General features: G+C 38.3%; 1 protein-coding gene across 1 annotated transcript in view; it reads right to left on the bottom strand.

The window, feature by feature from the left end:
- The window catches only part of Taf1 (TATA-box binding protein associated factor 1), a 320423-nt gene that overhangs the window by 169625 nt on the left and 129088 nt on the right, over positions 1–21710 (bottom strand). The window contains exons 12-13 of the mRNA XM_067146785.2: positions 14651–14771; positions 14423–14564 (exon numbers count right to left, since the gene is read on the bottom strand). Of these exons, the coding sequence (XP_067002886.1) occupies positions 14423–14564; positions 14651–14771 (263 nt within the window). The remainder of the gene's footprint in view (positions 1–14422; positions 14565–14650; positions 14772–21710) is intronic.

Below are 21710 nucleotides of genomic sequence, written 5' to 3' on the forward strand. Positions count from 1 at the left end.
ACTAAACATACACTACTGTAGGCTACCGTTCGGCTTGAAAAATAGTTGTGCAGTGCTAATCAGAGCCCTGGACAGAAACTTAACTGCGGAGGTAAAGGAATACGTAAATTGCTATATCGATGATCTAGTGTTTGGCAGCGTAACATTCAAAGATCACTGCGAGAAATTAGAGAAATTACTGAGTAACTCGCAGAAGACCGGATTTAAAATCAATCTGGCAAAGTCTAAGTTCTGTTAAAATCAAGTATTGTTCATCAGACATGTGATAGACGGCGAAGGGATAAAGCATAACCCTGTAAAGATAAAAGCAATTTGTGAAATTTTGCGTCCTACAAAAGTGAAACATATTAGACAATTCCTGGGAATGACCCAATTCTTTTCTGACCATTGTGAAGGTTACAAAGAGATAGCTGCACCACAGCAGAATCTGTTAAAAATGAACAACAGGTGGAAATGGAACGAAGAAACTGAGCAGGCCTTCATCAAAATGAAAGAGCTGATGAGGCAAGTATCAAGTTGGGATACCTAGATTATGAAAAAGAATTCATTATCCAGGCAGATGCATTGAACGTTGGTGTTGGAGCATGTTTATATCAGGAAGGAAAGGAAAATCGAAAGCGAACATATCTAGGCTTCACCAGTAGAAAGTTGCGGAAACATGAGCAACATTATACAACTACTGAGCTTCAACTTCTTGCTATCGTACATGCACTGCAACAATGGAGACGAATAATTTATGGATACCCCATGATCATAAGAACAGATCACAAGGCGCTCACATTTGGATTGAAAGCGGTAATGGTAAGCGAAAGGGTGACAAGATGGATGTTATTTACCCAGCAATTCAACCTTAAAATCGAGCATTGTAGTAGCAAAGATAACGTCTTGGCTGGCATTGAGTCAGAATCCAACAGACCAAGAAGAAAATATCTTACAAATGATAATGGATCATCAAGATGAAGAGCTGTTAAGGTAATTAGAAAATTTGTGAGAATTTCAGAGATCAGATGAAATGTTAAAGTCCATCATTGATAAATTAACAGGAGATGAAACGGAATCTTTATTAAAACCCAAATAAGAAATAGTAGATGGCATATTGACCAAGTATGTGGACAGCACCATGAATAAGAAAAGAATTATAGTACCACAAGAGCTGCAATGGGAATTAACTCATTGCGGACCGTGGACGGCGTAAGACGTTCAAGCTTGCTCCTATGCTGCGGGCCGTGGACGGCGTGAGACGTTTAATGTTTCGTGCGAAGCAATGCTGTTTATATTCGTCATCTATGCATTCTTACACCTTAGTCAGCGTTACTGGTTGTAGCAGGAAGTTGGTTGACCTTGTTGAGATAACCCTCGCGTTGAGTGGGCTCATGTTTATCTCAGCAGTTTTAGCTGGAAAATCTCATAACTTCCTCGCGCGTCAATTCGGTACTTGAGATTCCAATGCAGTGCGTGTCGTCCTTACAGAGTGTAGTATAATGGCTTTTAATACAAAGTTTCTTACGGAAGATTAAATAGATATTGTTCACAATGATTATTCTGGTGATGAACTTATTCCTGAAATAGACTCAGATAGTGAAAGTGAGAGTGGTGAGGAAATTGCGATTCCCGAATCCGATAGGCCTGTAGAGAAAAGTGAAGTGCCTGATACATATCATTCTAGTTATTGTCCACCCGTTCCACCATTTACAGAGACTTCAGGTATAAACGTTCAAATAGAAAATAAGCAGGATATTTTGAGTTACGTGAGTATTTCCATGAATGACGAATTTTATCAGTATGTGTGAGCAGACCAATCTATACGCGAGTCAAGTGATAAGTGTGGCGCCCCGGCCTTTCACAAAGAATTCGATCATGCAATCGTGGAAACCGATTAGTCCAAAATCCTGATATAAAAATGTACTGGACCGAAGACCCTGTTATTCATACTACGATATTTTCTAAAACAATGTTCTGAATACGCTTCCTTCATATTCATTTCTTCACTTCGGTGACAGTAATCGTTATGCCGAAAATATAGATAGGCTGTACAAAATTAGACGTATTTTGAAACCTGTCACACCATATATCACACCTTAAATATTTACTACAGGTAAGCACAAAGTATCATTTTTCTAACACTTATAGTTTAGGAGTAAATGTAAATTGTATTAAGTGATGCACGTCTAGAGGGCCGGGCATGAAAATGGCCGGTCCAGGCATTCAAGTGTCCCGCTCAGAAGCAAGTACTCAACGTGTTAATATGGCATACCCATAAAATAACAGGTCACACAGGAATCCATAAAGTAAATAAGTACTCTAATGGAAAAGTTCGCCTGGACAGTACTGAGAAAGTTGGTCAGGAATACCGTGAAGACATGTGACATATGCCAGCGAGTAAAACACAACAACTACATTAACAGCCACCAACCCATTTCTATTTTACCATCAAAAGCAAGAGAGATCTACGCAATTGATAGTTTTGGGAAATTACCAATGGCTAAGAAAGGAAGAAAATATATATATTGGTAATAATAGATGACTTCTCGAAATACATTTCTCTTCCGCCTATACAACGGGCAAATACAAAGCAGATTCTGCGATGCTTAACTAATAAAGTGATAGCCTACTTGAAATGGGAAAAACCGATAAGATATTAACAGACTGGGGAACACAATTCACATCTATTAAGTTCTGAGAGCAGATGAGAAGTATGGATATAAGACATATATTATATTCGGTATGGCATCCATCAGCTAATCCAGTGGAAAGGTACATGAAAGAGATAGCCAAGTTTTGTAGAATATATTGTAGCCAATGTCACTGGAGATGGATTGATGTACTCGAGACCATAGAAGAAAGCCTTAACAACACAGTAAACGAGTCGATCGGTCAGACTCCCAATGTGGTACATAACAGTAATTATCCACAAAGGACATCGGATAATATAATCAATGTATCACTAGAAAAGAAACCCGATGCTCAAGAAATAGCTAGGATGGTCAAAGAAAGGTTGAAACATCAATCTGAGAAGAGGCTTAAGAGAGTAAGAAGTAAAAGATTCCGCGCACCATTTAAGGAGAACGACTTCCTCCGATGCAGGGAAGAAAGATGTGCCCATTGCATTTTCCGACGTATTACAAAATGGCGTTAAGTGAATGTATGGACCACACAGGCGAAAATTGTATACAAGAGAATCAAGATATAAGTATATTAGGAGGCCATAACTAACTTGGGACATACACTTTTAAAAGGCGGTGAAGAACAGAGCAATGTCAGGTGAATTGTTTCAAAAAAACAACTAAAATATTATCTATTATTAATATTCACACTTGAAAAATTGAGCTGAAGGCGATAGGAAGCAAGTCGTTACTACTACGTCAGAAAAGAGGAATAATCACGTCTATATCGGAATTTCAGAAGTATTATTGCTTCTAAATAAGAAAATACGGCAAGATACTTGCTATAGTACAGTAAAAAAATATAAGGACGCTGTAAAATACAAGTATTTTATTTAAATATGTTCGCCAATAGATCCGATACGCAATATAGCAACACTTTGGAGCTCACTATCCAGAAGTGTTGAAGGAAGAGAAAGATAAGCAAGAATCATTCCTTGAGAAGAAGAATTAAGGAATAATTGAGTTTTCAGAAGATAAATAATTTAAAATAGTAGATTCTTCTAAGACAAGACCGAAGATTCTAAGCAAATATAGATAACTGATTGACCATAGTGCAAAGAAAAATAATAGAATACTTAAAAGGAGAATGTTATTTTAAGAAATTTTCAAAATGAACGGTTACTTGTCAAATTTGTTTGATGATATTGACAGCTGCAGTATGAAGATGATGATGTCTTGCTAAACTCGAGATGGACCAATCTGGAGGGAGATATGATCCAGCCAGTACACCAGACCTAATGTGAGAGGAGGAATCCAGCCAAACTGCAGACCGTGACCAGTTGTGACCAGCGATGTGACGGAGAAAGAGAGCTACAGACGGCTTACTTGATGAATGACGAGCTAAGTCTTACTATAAATATATTAATTCTTAATTTAGCTAGGCATATGCATATAATATAAAGTATTATAAGTGTGAGATACTTAGAAGTGCAAGTGATACAGTGAAGTGACATGTGTTACATATAGTTTGTTGATACTATATTAAGTTAGCATGTAATTAGATCGATACCTTGAAGGAAATGACTATGCATAAATTAAGTGGATAATCATAGTCATTGAAATTACGAGAAGGAAGGTAGACTATCGAACAGCTAGATATGTGTATTTGCGAATGTTAAATATTATTTACGGGTCTCGTGAAGCCATTCAGGTTATGATTACGTCACAAATGGGTGATATGAGAAGAAGTGGGATATATATACAAGTTATTCCTTGTCAAATAACGTCACTAGATGCATGAATGAAACATTAAGGTTAAGCATCAATATACGAGAAGAGAATTGATCCATATAGGGGAATATTAATGCAAAGAAGAACAATACGTCTTAATAAATGTATTTATTTAGGAAGAGGTTATGAGATATGAAATGTGGTATTGATAATGATGATATCAAATTGATTGAAGGTTAAATAGTTGCGAGTGAAGTTACGTGAAGCAATTTGAGAGAGGTAATCTGAATTTAGGTTGTAATAATAATAATAATAATCGTATGGCCTCAGCTACCGTGTGCAGACATTTCAATTTGACGCCATCTGGCTGTCTGCTCGTCAATTTCGACGTTCCGTTTTACTCTAGGCCCCCACTAGATGGCAGACCGAGTAAACCGAAACTCTCTTGGGCGTCTATGGCTGAGATTTAATGAATTTTGTCGGGTAAACACCAAATGTGTCACCAGAGATCTTTTACATGCCGACATCGTACGACATGGAGTGTCGAATGGACTTTTTCCGCCCTTCAAAAATCCGACTACCTCTGCCGGGTTTGAACCCGCTATCTTGGGATCCGGAGGCCGACACTCTACCGCTGATCCACAGAGGCAGCTAATTTAGGTTGTAATAAGACGTAAATATGGTCGGTAAATGTTGAAATATTAACAGAAGGATCAAATAAGATATGCAACCACAATGAAAGATATACGCCGTGGGAATAACATAATGCAAGGTATGAATGGTGGATACATATGTATAGTTAAGATTAAAGGGTTACCATAATGTCAAATACAGCTGTTGATGTTAGAATATTTGTATCATATGACATATTCTCGTAATGTGTATACAGTGACAGGTATATTAAGTCGATATAGCCATCATGAACAACAGAGGTAAATAATATCGGGATATCACAATGAAAATACTTGCGGAGTCACTTGGACAAGCTTGATATAATAAATATGAGCCTAGTGAGTGAGTATATGCATATTGAGCCATATAGTAGCGAATTAAGAATTATTTAGTTAGAAATGTGTTGTAGATTATTTTATATTCTTGAGTGGTGATTAATAATTTATATAATATTTTAGATGATAGGCTAGGATGTTAGGAGCCTAGATTTTGATAGGCAAAAGGGACAGTAACCTTAGCCCATCAATCATCAGAAAATATTTCTATGCCAGTGAATGAATTAAATAACAAATTCAGATTACAAAGATCCAAAATTTATCAATTTTTAAGGAAATATTTGAGTTTTAATTTCAATGTTATTGTGATATGATATGAACCATGAACTTTCTTTCAAGTTAATTATTTATTTACATGACAATTGAATAACTGAATTAATTCTCAGACATGATGAAATGTTAGAGGACACAAGTTCATTTCAGAACTAATGAATTTTTTTTTTAATTAAGCCAGCGCTAACTTATATAAAGTATTGTAAATAATGATTGATTTTAAACGTCGATGATGGAATTTCATGACAATTTGAGTTCTCTATTCTTTCATTCATGATTAATTTAATAAATGTCTTCTTTTAATATTTTCTTAATTAAGTGAGTTATAATTTGTAGAGGCTGGATGTAGATAGATTTAGTTAGTAGGTTATTTTTCATACGATTTTCTTCGAATTTTTGCGGTGAATGAAGGATTTATTCGAGAATGCGATAGAATGGAGACGTTCCATCGATAAATGTTGCGAGCAGTCCCTGTCTTCTCTTGGAGCTCACGTTAATCTAAGCCAAAAAAAAAAAAAGAAGAAAAATTACATATTTTTCTTATAAGAAGAATTGGCCTGAGACTACATCTGGCTGTCGGGAAATTTTTACTGAGTCGTACCTGGATGCGGGAAGGGCGCACTTAGTATTTTAATTATGATTTTGATCAGTATGAGGTTAAGTGTAAGAGAGGGCTTCAAGCCCTAACTTCCCCTCTGTAAAAAATAAATTTAAAAAAAATAAATAAATAAAAAGCACTTAAAGAAGACACGAGAGAATTACACATTACAATAGTCTGTCTGTTAGGTCTTCAGCCCAGAGGCTGGTTGGATCCCCAAATAGCACCACCAAAGGCTATGCAGTTATAGGGAAATTGCAAAAACCAATGGCAGAGCCCAAATGAGAATAGAAGATTTAAAATACAAAACAAATACTGTACACTCAAGATATTGAAAGATAAAAGCACTAGACTACAGACAAAAATCAACAAGTAGAGAATAGGAAGAGTGATTCCATAAGTAGAAAGAAAATCATATTCAGAAAGGATGAAACAGTATTGGGGTGACAAAAAAAAAGAAAAACCTCCATAGACCTGCATACCTGCCAACTTTTAGAAATCAAAAATAGGAAGATTTTTTAATACTTGGATTTCATCAAGTGTATTGCGCCACGGTCTCGGTAAAAAGAGGACAAGATAAAAGGCATACATATCTACAGTTACAATGCGAATTAACCATTACATTTAAAATCTTAAACTAAGAAAACACAAACGATTGCAAGAAAACGTACCTAATAATCATTCTAATTTATGACACATACATACGAATAGTAACATTTAGACAGATAAGTCAAGAACTGACTACAACTTACCAAATGGTGAAGAATATACACATGTAGGTGATACAGAGACTGCTGTGTTTACTTGTTTAGCATTGATTCAACAATGCACTGCCATACTGCTGCTCATAACACTTTCCACTTAGACTTGATTTGACCACCAACAGTTTACTGAGATTTTCGTCATTCAGAGATGATCGGAAGTGTGTCCTCGTCTTTTTTACCTGGCTGAACAATCTTTCACACTCGGCATTGCTGTGTTGAATTGTCAATATTGAGAGCATTACTTTTGCGATTCTATCATATTTGAAACACCCATCTGCACCTCGTATATCCCCTATAGCAGACCAAGAACAATCTACTCTTTCTCCTTGCACAACAGACAATGGTAAATCCTCCACTTGGAGAACACAAAACTGGCACTGTAATGCATCCATTGCTTCTTGTTCATCTTCACCATCTTTCACTGGCAATATAGGCCTAACAGGAAACTTTGAAACAAAATACTTTACAGCATTGAAGGAAGAAGCCTGCAAAGAATTTATCTGAGCTACTTGAGCATTAACAAAAACATCACTATTCAAATTAAATTTATGAATAATATAATCACAAACTGCAATAAAATAGTTCCTGACGTGCAAATAAAAGTTTTTCTTCTCCTCAGGTGCCAGATTTTCTACAAGACGAGATGTTGAACAGCCAATTACTAAATCATCATCCGCTTTCTGATTCTCTCTCGTGTGATAGACGACTTCTAAAACTGTAGGATATTGTTTTATAACCACTGGCTTAAAAAACCTACACAGAATGTCCCTCAACATATCCGTCAGCACTGATCTTATGACATGAATCTGAGGTGCTTGCGACTGAAGAACTTTATTAGTTTTCTCAAATGTAGGGATGATAAATGCCAGAAATGAGCAAAATGCTTTATTAAAGTTGAAGACAGAAAAAGAAATAGTCTCTCCTCTCGTGAAATACTGGCAGTGCAACTAGACTCCTTTATTTTCTTCACAGATGAGGATGAACTACTCTCAGCCTTCCTTTTCCCAGAAATAACAGAAGCTTGGTCTTGTACTCTACTGACACAAGGACCACGTTCCATTTCGGTATCTTCATGTGCCTTTAGCTTGGGAATTTGGAAATACTTCAGAGATGTGTCTGTGCCATTGGACTGCTTTACTTCATCCTTAAAAAACTCTGAAGTGGCTCCAACTCTGAAATCAATCTTTCCAAACATTTCCCCAAGGATAACCAGCGTGTACACACATGCTTTAATATTTTTCTAACATCAGTTTGGTACAAAGCTTGATACATTTTGAAATGATCTTTTCTCTTTGAGCTTTTGTCTAAATAATAATAAATATGAATTAGCATCTGATCAATTTTGACAGGAAGGGAGTCTGCACCCTTCATGGCAGCCAAATTAATTAAATGACATGGGCATCTCATAATAATAATGTTTTCGCACTGCTCTCTTAGTTTAGCAGCAACACCGTTTTTTCTTCCCATCATAACAGGAGCATTATCTGCGCTAAAAGCTATACAGTTTGCCATCGGAACGTCATATCTTTTCAGAACATTCAGGAGCAAATTAGCAATATTAATACCAGTAGAATTGCCTTCCAAATTTTCCATGGATAGCAAATAGAAATAGAATCTTTTTCAATTCTTTGTTGAAAAACGAGACGACGATAGGATAGAGCTTACTATCTTTATCATTGCTACCATCAGTTGAAATCGCAAAAGGTTCAGACTTTAAAGTCTGAATCACTTGACTATCTGCATCACGGGACATTTCATTAATTATGGCAGATGCTTTTTGTTCTAGCACACGCATATTTCTTCGCAATGTCTGAATCTGGGAACATCTTTCTGAACAATGGCCCTGCGTGGTCCGAACAAGACAATGCAAGGTTATGTTCGACAATGAACGCCGTGAACAAACATTCTGCTCGAGTGACTGCATCATCTTCCTTCCCACCTACAAAAAAATTACTTAATTTTTTGTTCCTTTCGAGACAGCTAGCACTATCTTTGTGTTTCTGTGTGACACTGTGGGCTACAATATCTGTTTTCCCTCCATGTGAGATATTAATATCACACCGACACACGGAACAAAATGCATAATAGTTTCCTTTATTAGACTGTAAAATGAACGGAAATTCAGTTTTATAGGTATCCCTGAACACTTGGAGATAACGTTTGTTATGTTTTGTAGTCATCATGTGAAGAGAAAATACCACAAACTGTCACAGACAACTCTCTGAAATACATTGAAGTCATTAAAATTATGAACTCTGGTCAACACAAAAGCACTGAAATACGCGAAACTACCACATACAAAACAAATCAATATGTCTCGTACATTATTAACATATGATTTCCACAGGGGGAAAAGCACAGAACCGCAAGAAAAAACACGTTGTCTAAAACTCCACCGAAACCACGCACAGAAACAAGCGCGCGAACCACACAATAACAAACTCACTCTTTCATGCCGATCAACGGAGTCCCTAGTGGTCGCTAGTGCGCATGACCTTCTCTGACTCGTAAGACGATTTCCGTCCCGAATTCCCACCTGAAACAGCACATACGCTCCTGTAGTGAGCGGGAAATATGATACACGAAGCCGACGGATGATCCGCCCGCGAAATAAAGCATCAAATACCGGTAAATATGCTTAAAAATGAGGTTGCGGAAATTACACAAACACATAAGAATTCGTCCTAGGGGAAGAGTACTGACCATACTGGAGGTTATATTGGTCAAAAATAGGAAGAAATAAAAATAAATCGGAAAACCGGAAGATGAGTTAAAAATCGGAAAGTTTCCGGGTAAATCGGAAGGGTTGGCAGGTATGGACCTGACTAAAATAGTCCTATGTTGGCTAAAAAATTAAAATTAATTAATTAAATAATTAATACAGTACATTAGAATTACATATTTTTCTTTCTATTTATTAATTTTAATACATAACAGCAGAAAATATCCACAACAACTTAGAAATGGCACCCAAAAAAAAGGCATTAAGCTACCAAATAGGCTACGGAAGCTAAAATAGGCACACACAAAAAAGGCAAAATAATAACTGGTCCTACTATTCCCAAACGTATGGAAACATCCTTGCCTCTATGTTAACTTCGATATATCCACCTAGATGAAAAAGTCAGGTCAGGTACATCCTACTACCGTATGCGAAAGTAGATGGTACTACCTGCGACTGTCTGGCCGAGGGTTGGGCGGCTGTTACCAAACTTGACAAACTAGGGAGAACCAATGACTATGGGCAGAGGAGTTCACCCTTAGGGGGCTTGTTGAAGCCATTGTGTAGAAAATGACACATAAATTCAACTGGAAGCTGCTGCCTTGCAGATGTGGTAGGGGACTGCCAAACGCTAAGGGCGATAACCCTGACAGAAAATCTTCTCTAACGTTAGGCCCAGCAAGTCAGTTGGAGAGTAACTGCAATCGCTTTCAACACTTACACGAGCCTCAGTTGCAAACAAAGAACTCAGAGTAGACAACAGCACCCGCAGACCCACGGCAGGTATGATGGCTTACGCCTGATGATAGACCAAGCCTTCCGATTGTGCAACAACCCTGAAGAAGACAACACACTCAAATAGGAACAATCCATGTACTCAGTTTGACTGGGAAATGTGAAGAGTTAGTGGATATCATGGAGAGAAGGAAAATATCAATCCTAGACTGAGTAAAACTTAATGGAAAGGTAAAGGGAAGAAAGAGTTGAAGAAAAGCTATACTCTCTACTGGAATGGTAACAACAGAGAGATGAGAAATGGAGAAGGATTGATATTGTCTAAAGAGTTGGATGGTATTACAGAGATCCAGTACATCAATGAGAGGATAATAAAGGCAACAGTCCTACTTGGGGAAGAGAAGCTGACACTGGTGCAAGTCTATGCCCCTCAGACAGGCTGCAATCAAGATGAAAAGAACAAGTTTCTTGAAGACCTAGAAGAGATCATAAGTGAAGAGAGGGTAATCATCATCGGGGACCTCAACGCACAGCTCGGGACAGACAGGAATGGCTATGAGAAGGTGATGGGACCACATGGCTATGGGAGAAGGAATTCAGAAGGCAAACAACTCCTAGACTTCTGCATAAGGAACTGTTTGGTACTAAAAAACAACTGGTTCAACAAAAGGGTCAGTCACAAGATTACCCGCTACAGCTGGGATGGAAAGAGTAAGACGGTCATTGACTATGTCATTACAGATAAAGAAAGAAGTAGACTTGTGACTGATGTCAAGGCGATTCCAAGTGAGAACCTCAATAGCGACCACCGCTTATTAGTAGCAGATCTGAAATACATTAATGTACCAAAGATAACAATCCGGAAATTACTTAAGATTGAGGTGTGGGAACTACAACAGATTGGAAAAAGGACCGACTATCAGGACCGTATAAGAGGACAACTGCCTAGAGAAGAAGTGGAGAGTGGACAAGATTTAAAAACACCTTGATAAAAGAAGAAATAGAGGTTTGCGGGAAGACAAGTGCGAGAGTAAGGGGAAAAGAGACACCTTGGCTGAATGAGGGAGTAAGATCCTCAATAAAGGAAAGGAACATGGCACAAAAATAATGAGATAGAAATCCAAGCCAGAGTAGGTAAAGGATGAGGGGAAGATCAGAGACCTCGAACAAGTTTACCGGGTGATATAGATGTTGATTCCCATAGGGAATCTGAAATATTTGTCCCGAATGAGTAAATTTATAATACCAATGTAAATGGTCCATTATTGAACATTATAAATTTTCCAGCTAACTCATTCTTGGTTGCCAGCGTTTCGCCCTCATGTGCTAGGGTGGGCTCATCAGTTGGTACCTAGCACACCTACCAATACGCTGGCTAGTGCATACCGTGGACAAGAAATTGAGAGTTAAAAGAGTAGTAGAAGAGAAGATAAAGTGGTGGGAGAAATTTACTCAAAAAATGAGGAAGAAGGCAGAGGCAATATGAAACTATTGTTCAGCGTGATCAAAAACAACAGGAATTCAGATGAAACCATCAAAGCAATTGAGGATCCTAATGGAAACATGGTCACGAAAGAAGAGGACATCAGAGAGGTTCTGAGGAATCATTTTGATCACCTATTGAAGAGGACAGAAGCAGGTCAGAGAACAAAAGAACCAGCTGTTGAAACCTGCACAGAGGTACCTCCCATTACATGGGCAGAAACAGAAGCAGCTCTTAAGAAGATGCTGCAAAGGAAATCCCCAAGAATCGATGAAGTCAGCATGGACATGATTAAAGCTGCAGGAGTCCAGGGTTTACAGTGGGTACACAGAGTGCTCAATGCAGTTTGGAAAGATGGCAAGATACCCACTGATTGGAGTAAGGGTGTCATTATCCCCCTGTTTAAGAAAGGAAACCACCAAAAATGCTCCAACTACCGGGGAATAACACTCCTTTCTCAAAGGGCTTAAGATTCTCGAGAAAATCTTAGAGAGCAGATTGCGAGTCATCTTAGAGCCACAGTTTGAAGAGGAACAGTATGGTTTCAGGCCTAACAGGTCCACAACAGACCTAATCTTCAGTGTCCGTATGTTAATGGAAAAATATTGGGAAAGAGGATTTCCTTGACAATGAGAAGGCATATGACAGAATTGCAAGAGAGAAATATGGGAATGCCTAAGAAAAAGGGATGTGCCAGGGGGACTGGTGATGAAAGTTCAGATGCTGTATGAGAACTGTACCAGCTGTGTGCGATTGGGTGACGGACATTCTCCCTGGTTCAAGACCGAAGGTGGAGTCCAGCAAGGCAGTGCACTATCCCCATTATTGTTTATTACCATCATGAATGATATAATGAAGAACATCAAGAAAACCTCTGGTGAACTAAATGCAATGGCCTTTGTCCATGATGTTATGATCTGGAGAGAAACTGAGGAACAAGTACAGTCGAGAGTCAATGAATGGAAGGTTAAGTTCCAGGAGTTCAATCTCAAGATAAACAAACTAAAAATAGTAGTGATGGCAATAAACAGAGAGGGATGGCCAGTGAACATCACGCTAGGAAACCACCCACTAGAAAGTGTGGAAAGCTTTACATACCTCGGCAGTGTAATATTTCGAGATACACTATCCACAAAGGAGGTGGCAAATAGAGTGCAGAAGAGCTCTCACTTTTACCAGCAAGTACAAACAGTCCTCTGGGATCCCAAAGTACAAACAAAATCAAAGCTGGTGATGTTCAATCAGTACTTTGTACCAATATTAACCTATGGTATTGAAACCTGCACCCTCACTAAGAAAGACTCATCAAGGTTGCAGGCATCCGAGATGAAGTTCCTTAGGTCCACAATTCAAAAAAACCATACAGGACAAGTTGAGGAATGATGTGGTTTGGAAGGAAGCTGGGATTGTTACATCATTGTTAGATCAGATCAGCGTGTCCAGACTGAGGTGGTTTGGGCATGTAATGAGGATGGAGCCAATAAGGACAGCGTATGTAAACTTGGAGCGACATGTGGCAGGGAAACGGATGGTGGGAAGACCAAGAACCTACTGGATGGACATCATAAAGATGGACCTTGCAGATCGGGGAAGGACACTGGAGGACGTCATTAACAACAGAATGTATCTCAATAAGACAGAATGGAAGAGGCTCGCCAGCAGTACCCGGGAAACTGGAACTGTAAAATGATGATGATAAAAAAAGGACTTTTGCTGAACTTCTGGGTTCTATTAATGTTTATGAATGAAAAAATCAATGAAAACCTACAACCTGTTTTCCAGTCATTGACCGGGTCAGGGATGTAATGAATGAAGCAGATATAGGCTATTAGTATGATGGGGTCGCCACTCCCAAAGTGATTTATTAATGACTGATAGATGCTATGAAATGAGAATGGAGAGTGTTGCTGGAATGAAAGATGACAGGGAAAACCGGAGTACCCGGAGAAAAACCTGTCCTGCCTCCGCTTTGTCCAGCACAAATCTCACATGGAGTGACCGGGATTTGAACCACGGTATCCAGCGGTGAGAGGCCGACGCGCTGCCGTCTGAGCCATGGAGACTTGCTTACTAATGATTATATTATCATTATTTATCATGGCTTGTGCTTTCCTCATCAGAGGATCTAGAAGGAAGGAAAACTTCACAATAGAGCACATGCCTCACACACAGTAATTAGCATATATACCAGTATAACTTTGTGTACTTGAGGCTAATTTCAATGTTTTACACTGTACCTACAAAACTAAACATTATGTACATGTGGTAAGACAATACAACTAAAACTCTCCAAAGTCTATGAATGTTAATTTATGAAAAACTGAAGACATGTATCAAACTGTATTTAACATATCCAAATTGTTATCATATTTATAAACCAATAAAGCTATAATGAGTCCAAGAAATTGTCAAATGACAAACCGTCACATACCACAGACAGCTAACACTCTGCTGAAGTTCCTATCTTTGAATAATTTTTAAATGGACATTTGATTAATCCACTTACCAGTCCTCTTGAAGTCTGCACATAACTTTAACCGCTTTCTAATACTACTTTCTGAATGCGAAGGAAATGCTTTCTTTATATCATCCATCTTAATTCTCCGAGGTACATCACGGCTTTTCCAAAAGAGGCGATAAATAAATACCTAAAATATGGGAATGAGAAAGTATTAATGATGAACATCTAACAACGTAAAATTACATCACTTGTGTCTTACATAATATTTCATACCTGTAAGAAGTCTCTCACGAAGTTGTTGGCACGTTTAGAGTTTGGTCCAGGTACTTCATACAAAGGGCATTCTTGACCAGCAACATACAATGCATCAATTTCTCTGATGTAATACTGCTGTCTGCAAAAGACAGTTAAAAATCATGTGTTTATAATAAATTTTGAGGGTAGCTTCTAATAAGCTACATAGAATTGAGATCCTAGTCTCATGATTTAAATTTGTGCCTGATAATTTCTAGTTTGGCATGTTAATCTTTTATCCAGGGGATTTAAAAAAATGTTAACTCACTTCAATTTGAAAAATAAATGAATATACTACATCGGTCTTTACAGGAGATCAACACAAAATCAACACAGATTCATTGCGCAGAAGATCAGTTTAAACAACATATAAGCACTCCTTAAGTAGAAATAAATAAATATTGATATATGTATATATTGTACCAGTTACAACCTGTACATGCCGTACTTTTTGACTATTAATTGTACTTCATCACCACACAAGACATTCAGAACGAACTTGATTTGTTTATGCACGGAGGAGCGAGCAGATGAGCCGGCAACAGCTGTGTGTGTGACATAGCTGCAGGGACAAGACAAACTACCCGCCCGACGCTACGTGTAGCCTGCATGGCCTGGTACGCTCTGGATATGAACGTCACCCCTTCGCGAACATTCGATGTGGAAAAATTTTAAAAACTTCTCTAATAATAATTGCAGTGACTTGAGTGATACATCATTTTGAAGAGGATAACATAAACGTCTCAAATTGTGAATCTCAAGAAAATCCGTCGAGGCATTCACGAGATAATCAACTTTAAAGGTATCACATTATCTGATGACGTAGGAACCCCAAACTGAATATAAGCTGAGCACACTTGACCCTGATCAGACAGTCATAGCTGGGTGTCTAGCCTGACTCTCCACGCTGCAGTGTTCGTCGAAGTGCTGACAAAGTCTAACTTCGTATGATTCAAAGTCTTCGTGTGGGACTTGAAATCTGACAGTCGAGCTGAAATTATAAATTGTGCGCGTGTGAACTCTAATGTATAACGAAGTCTTTATAATGGACATTGAGTCTATCAGTCAAGTTGAACTTGTAATTTTTGAGTGTGATAAAGATCAAATTATTCAAAGTCTTTATAGAGTAGACTTGGATTATATCCGTCAAGTTGAACTTATAAATTCTGCGTGTGTTGGAACTCTGATTATGACAAGTCATGTATTAGACTTAGGTGACAACAGTTGAGCTGAACTTATATTCTGTGCGCTTGTAGAAACTTCTCAATATAACTTATTATTACCACGTTACCTGTGTGAAACTTAGTTTCTGAACCAATATTATTAATTAAATGTGACACTACTGCGATATACTAGGAACTGTGATGTTTCTTTTTAAATCTCAGTCAGCAGAACTTAATCTCTGAACACATCATTAATTTCAGTGTGACACTACTATGTTATACTATTAACTGTTGACATTTTTGTCAAATCTCAGTCCGCATAATTTAATAAACAAGGGTGTTTATGAAAGTGTTCGAACTTTCACATGAATGTTAATGCAAGTGATTACCATAATCGTGTGCTACGACACCAGTGTTTCACTCCAAACTCAAACTGTGTTCTTTATCCAATTCAAACAAAACTGTGTATTATTTCTTCTGAACAGTGTGTAAATTATTTGTGTGTGACTGACAGCAGTATCTTTGATAAACTCTTGAACAGTCACCTATTTTATTTAATGTCAAGTGCGATTAACAATGAACTGTGCTTTTCATTTCAACCTTATTTCTTCATCAAAGTGTTTAGTATTATTTCATGACTGACAGCAGTGTCTTTGATAAACTCTAGAGCAGTCATACATTTCTTTCAACGTCAAGTGCTACTTTATTTAGTGTAAGATCACCACGAACTGTGCCAAGTGCCTGAACAATTTTCAGTTTCATTATTTCCATTCATGAACTATGCTTTTTTTCTTCCAATCTCGATGCTACCCGCATCTTCATCTTTAGTGAACTTATAAATTCTGTCTACAAGATTAAGAGTGAATTCGACTGCATATCACAACCACATTAAATGAAACAGTGCTGCTAAACCAAAGTGTCGGGGGACTGTGTAATTCTGGACACTCGTATACGTTATGTGACGAGTGATTACCCCGCAACATCGTCGGAGATCGTCAGAGATCGTCCAGAACGTCGAAAGTTTGAGACTCAAACCCATATCAAACCGACCGGGTGTTTCGGCCTTATCTCAACGTAATATTGGCAACTTGCAGAACGTGTCCCAGTCCCATTCAGCCTGGTGAACGGGGAGCATGGGTCATCAAAAGGCGATGTTGAAGACATCCAACTATCAACAGTAAGGTGATATGCACTTTAAAATGCATTTTCTGAATAAAAAACTATTATTCAATCTATTTAAAAAATTTCTTGTAGATAGGACCCTGCCTCCTGTACCAAGCCCTAATCATCCAGTATTGCCCTGAGATCTACTTCGTGCTAACTTTAAAATTCATTCATAAAGTCGGACTATTTTACTGCTACAATATATATATTTATACACATTTATTTGATTTTTTACTTTTTTTTTTTCTCTGACACTTTTCCCACAACCTGGTGGGGTCGGGGGTGAGATCTGCATCATACGTAGACTTGGACCAGTTCTACAGCCATATGCCTAATACGAAATAGATATGGAGGAATGTAATCAACATTTGTGTTTCTATGGTGGTTGGTAATTTGTGTAAATGATGAGGTATGTATTATACTCCGCACGGCCTTACTTCTAAATTGAAGTTTCGCAAAACAAATGAGCATTGCCTTTCCTCTGTTGCCAGCGTGCTACGCCCGCGAGAACAGCTGATGCAATACAACAGCGATAAACAGCCCTCGTAAAATGTAATACCGCACTCAGAAAAACTAATGAATATGGATTGAAAACAAATTCACAAAAACTACACTTACTAACAACATCTGACACTAAAAGGGAATATATTATTATTAAGAATAAAAGAGAATGAGGAAATAACACGTCACTCACCGCTAATGGCTGGTACTGGAAGGAGGTTATGGCCTACAAAGGGAACACTCTATTGATCTCAGAGTCACTGGAACCCTCCAACAATATGAAAAACACACTAATTACTGAAGGAAAATGCAAAATATCGCGAACCGTACCGAATAGCACACACGCTGAACGAGATAGGTTAACCATGTGGTAAATATAAATATTAGAGTTGGCAACTAGGTTCGGAGATCGTGCTCTGCCGATATAAATCGATATGAATGACAGCTTGGGATTGATTGGATGTCTATGCTTCAGCGCATAACCACCAGACAGAGCCAAAATCCGCCAAAACGCCAATTTAGAGCCGTACGGAGTATAAGACAAACACAAACACCCAGACTTCAAGCCAGAGGAATTAACCGGACAGGGCTAAAATCTCCCACATGGCAGCTGAAATTGATCAAAATGAAGATACACACGCAAACATCCAAGACTTGCAAATCTTGAAATTTGATGTTCATGACAAGTGGCTTTCTCATACTGATGTTGTCTGCACAACAGAAGAAGAAATAGATGAATATCAGATCATGGCAGCTTCCGTCCAGAGTGCAGACACTACTGAACAATAAGACGATGATGATGATGATGAAAATGACAAATCTCCTGGTCGAACATCCCATACAGATACCAAGCAGGCTTTCAATTTAGCTCTTCTGTACACCAAACAGAATTCTTGTTCCATACCCATGGACATTTTGCAGATAAGAAAACAGAGGGATAAAGCAGTCAAATCTCAAATGTCCTCTGTCTGACTAATGAGCATTACCAACATTTTTTATTCTTTAAGGTATGCCTATTTATTATTGTACTGTATGAACAGTAGAAGTCCGCTATAGCAAGTACGGCATATAACGAGAACCCCGTTACAACTGTGTATTATCCTCCGGTCACGGCGACTGACGCATCTGTTATTACGAACGCTTAAGCGCGTGCGATTTTTCCCGTTACCAATATTTATGCACCCCAGCAATTATGCTGCATGTGATCGATTACCTTCGGTATCGTTTCATCGCTATTTCCACTATTGAGTTCTCTCATCAAAATTCGCCGGGCTGAGTGGCTCAGACGGTTAAGGCGCTGGCCTTCTAACCCCAACTTGGCAGGTTCGATCCTGGCTCAGTCCGGTGGTATTTGAAGGTGCTCAAATATGACAGCCTCGTGTCGGTAGATCTACTGGCACGTAAAAGAACTCCTGTGGGACTAAATTCCGGCACCTCGGCGTCTCCAAAGACCGTAAAAGTAGTTAGTGGGACGTAAAGCAAATAACATTATTATTATCATCGAAATTCGAAGGCGATGTTAAGGTCGATAGTAATACCTGTCGACGGCTGTTTCATAAAGAAAATTTGAAATGAAAGAAGACATTTTCATAACAAATGCATAAATAACATGTTTGATAAGTGTTGTTAACTCACTAAAAATAAAGGCTGACTAAACGATTGCTTAATTTTAATGCTAAATACTGCAATTAAGTAAGAATGGGATACACCTCGAGATACGGCAGAGTGCATAATTGATCTCAGAGGTTAGTTTATATTTTCTCACATCTGGTTAAATTACGGAAAGGTTATTATCATGTAGATTTATAGCAAGAAGGTTATAATTTCTCTACTGGATCTTGAAGCGTGTTTTCATCATACGTATAGTACAGTTATGTTAGGCTGCTGATGCTTGTTGCTTTAAGGGGCCTAACATCGAAGGTCGTCGGCCCGGTTATGTTTGAATAAGAAAACTGAAACGTTTGCCACAAAATGCAATCAATCATCTTCGGTACAGTATAGTTTTCTCACTATATGCATTTACAAGCTCTCTCGTCAAAATTCGAAGGCGATGTTGGAGTCGATAATTAATACTCGTTGACTGCTGTAAAATAAAGAAAATTTGAAATGAAAGAGGATAACACGTTTTCGTAATAAATGCATAAATAACGTGGCCAATAGCAGTTGTTAACTTGTTAAAAATAAAGGCTAAAGTTAAGTAAGAATATGATACACCTCAAGATATGGCAGAGTACATCACTGATTTCAGAGGATAGTTCATATTTTCTCGCATCTGGTTACATTTCGGAAAGTCTATTCACATGGAAACTTTTAGCGAGGAGGTTATCATTTCTCTACATGCATTTCAAATACGTTTTCATGATACATACACGATTAGGTTAGGCGACGCTGTTTGAAGAAAAAATCTGAAATGTTTGCCACAGAAGCCTCTCAGCGATACCCCATTTCTCCGAATCCAATACTTTTTTTTCTTCTCAGAATTTAATGTGAAAAATCAATGGGTTGTCTTGCATTCCCGACCTAACAGTAACAAATACCACTGGCAACTACTGCGGTAACCATGCTGCTTCTTTTCACCCCCGCACACGCACGTACACAGAAAACTCGCTGACAATAAACGGACCACCTCTTTATCATACATCGCTAGCCGCGACAACCAGTTGTACAGTGCCTATGTGTAACGTCACTGGATCTTGGGAAATAGTGGAGAGGGAATGACGTTCCATTAGCCTCTACAAAAAGTTTCTCAAATCAGCAGAATGGCATCGGAAAATGCGAGCCTTCGAATTCCTAGAAAGGCCACGACTACTGAGTGGCAGAGTTATAACGCGTCTACTGTACCTGACGCTTAGTAAAATTAAGTTTTATAGACAGCAAGAACATTTTCATGATGGATAGTCATTTTCAAAGATACGTGGAACAGGTATTACCGGCAAACTAACAACGGGTTCTCGTCGATATTATGATGCCAATTTTAAGTGAATGGTTATTAAACACTTGGAAATGTAGAATAATTGTGCACAGGGCTAACTAAAGCCAATATTTGACATTAGCATGAAGACAAAGACAGCTTTAAAAAATGCGTACTGTACAAAAAATGCATTCAGTGGTCCGCAACAAGGATGCTTTAAAGAAGTCGAAGATGAAAATGTGAGGTATGTGCACGAAAAACTCAAGGGCAGAATGCCAATACCGCGGCGCAATAAACTCGTTCCTTGACCTTCAGCGTCTGTGAATAGGCCTATACATTGCTAGCCGCTGAAATTGGCCGAATCCGGCCAGCGAGACGTACGAATAACAATAGCCGGTTATATCTGACGCTGAGTAAAAGTAACAGTTTTATAAGCAGCAAGAATATTTTCCTGATGGATCGTCGTATTGTAGAGACACATGGAATAGGTATTGCCGGCAAATTTTCAACAGGTTCTCTTCGCTATTATGATGCCAATTTTAAGTTAATGGTCATTAAACCTGCAGAAATAAAGAATAATTGTGCAGCTGCAAAAAAAAAAAAACCGGCAAAACAAAAGCCAATGTTCAGCGTCTACAATGCGTACTGTACAACAAAGGCATTCGTATGATTTTACAAAGCACTTTTTGAGCCTGATTTAAATTTTTGAAGGAAAAAGTGGGGTTCGTCTTGGATTCAGAGAAATACGGTACTAAAATTTTTTCAGAATGAAATTAAACTTACACTTTCACAAAAAATAACAAAGAAGTAAGCCGTAGTGTGGATATCATCTGCAGAAACGCAAGTTTTGAATAAACTGATTGCCTTTTCATACCGATTTTAATGTGTATGGGGTTTCTTCCGACTTTATACAAAAATCTGGTAAAATGACAATCCACTATAGTGAATAAATTTTTTGCTGTTATGAATTCTCACTATAATGGACTTCTAACTGTACTTATTGTACTTTTATCATTATGACAGTTTACATTAAATACCAATGCTCCTCTGGGAATTCGACCTTTCTTGGATTCCAACCATGCCTCAGTCCCGAAGGTGATGGATTAACGAGGTTCTACTGTAGCTTCAGTCTATACCAGTGGTTTTACATACTCTGCAGACAGACAGACAGACAGACAGACAGACAGACAGACAGACAGACAGACAGACAGACAGACAGACAGACAGACAGACAGACAGACAGACAGACAGAGCTTAATGTCAATATAATAAATAGCTACCACCCTCAAATTCTTGCTAA

The sequence above is a fragment of the Anabrus simplex genome, chromosome 5 (genome assembly GCF_040414725.1).
Source record: "Anabrus simplex isolate iqAnaSimp1 chromosome 5, ASM4041472v1, whole genome shotgun sequence".
Taxonomy (NCBI): domain Eukaryota; kingdom Metazoa; phylum Arthropoda; class Insecta; order Orthoptera; family Tettigoniidae; genus Anabrus; species Anabrus simplex.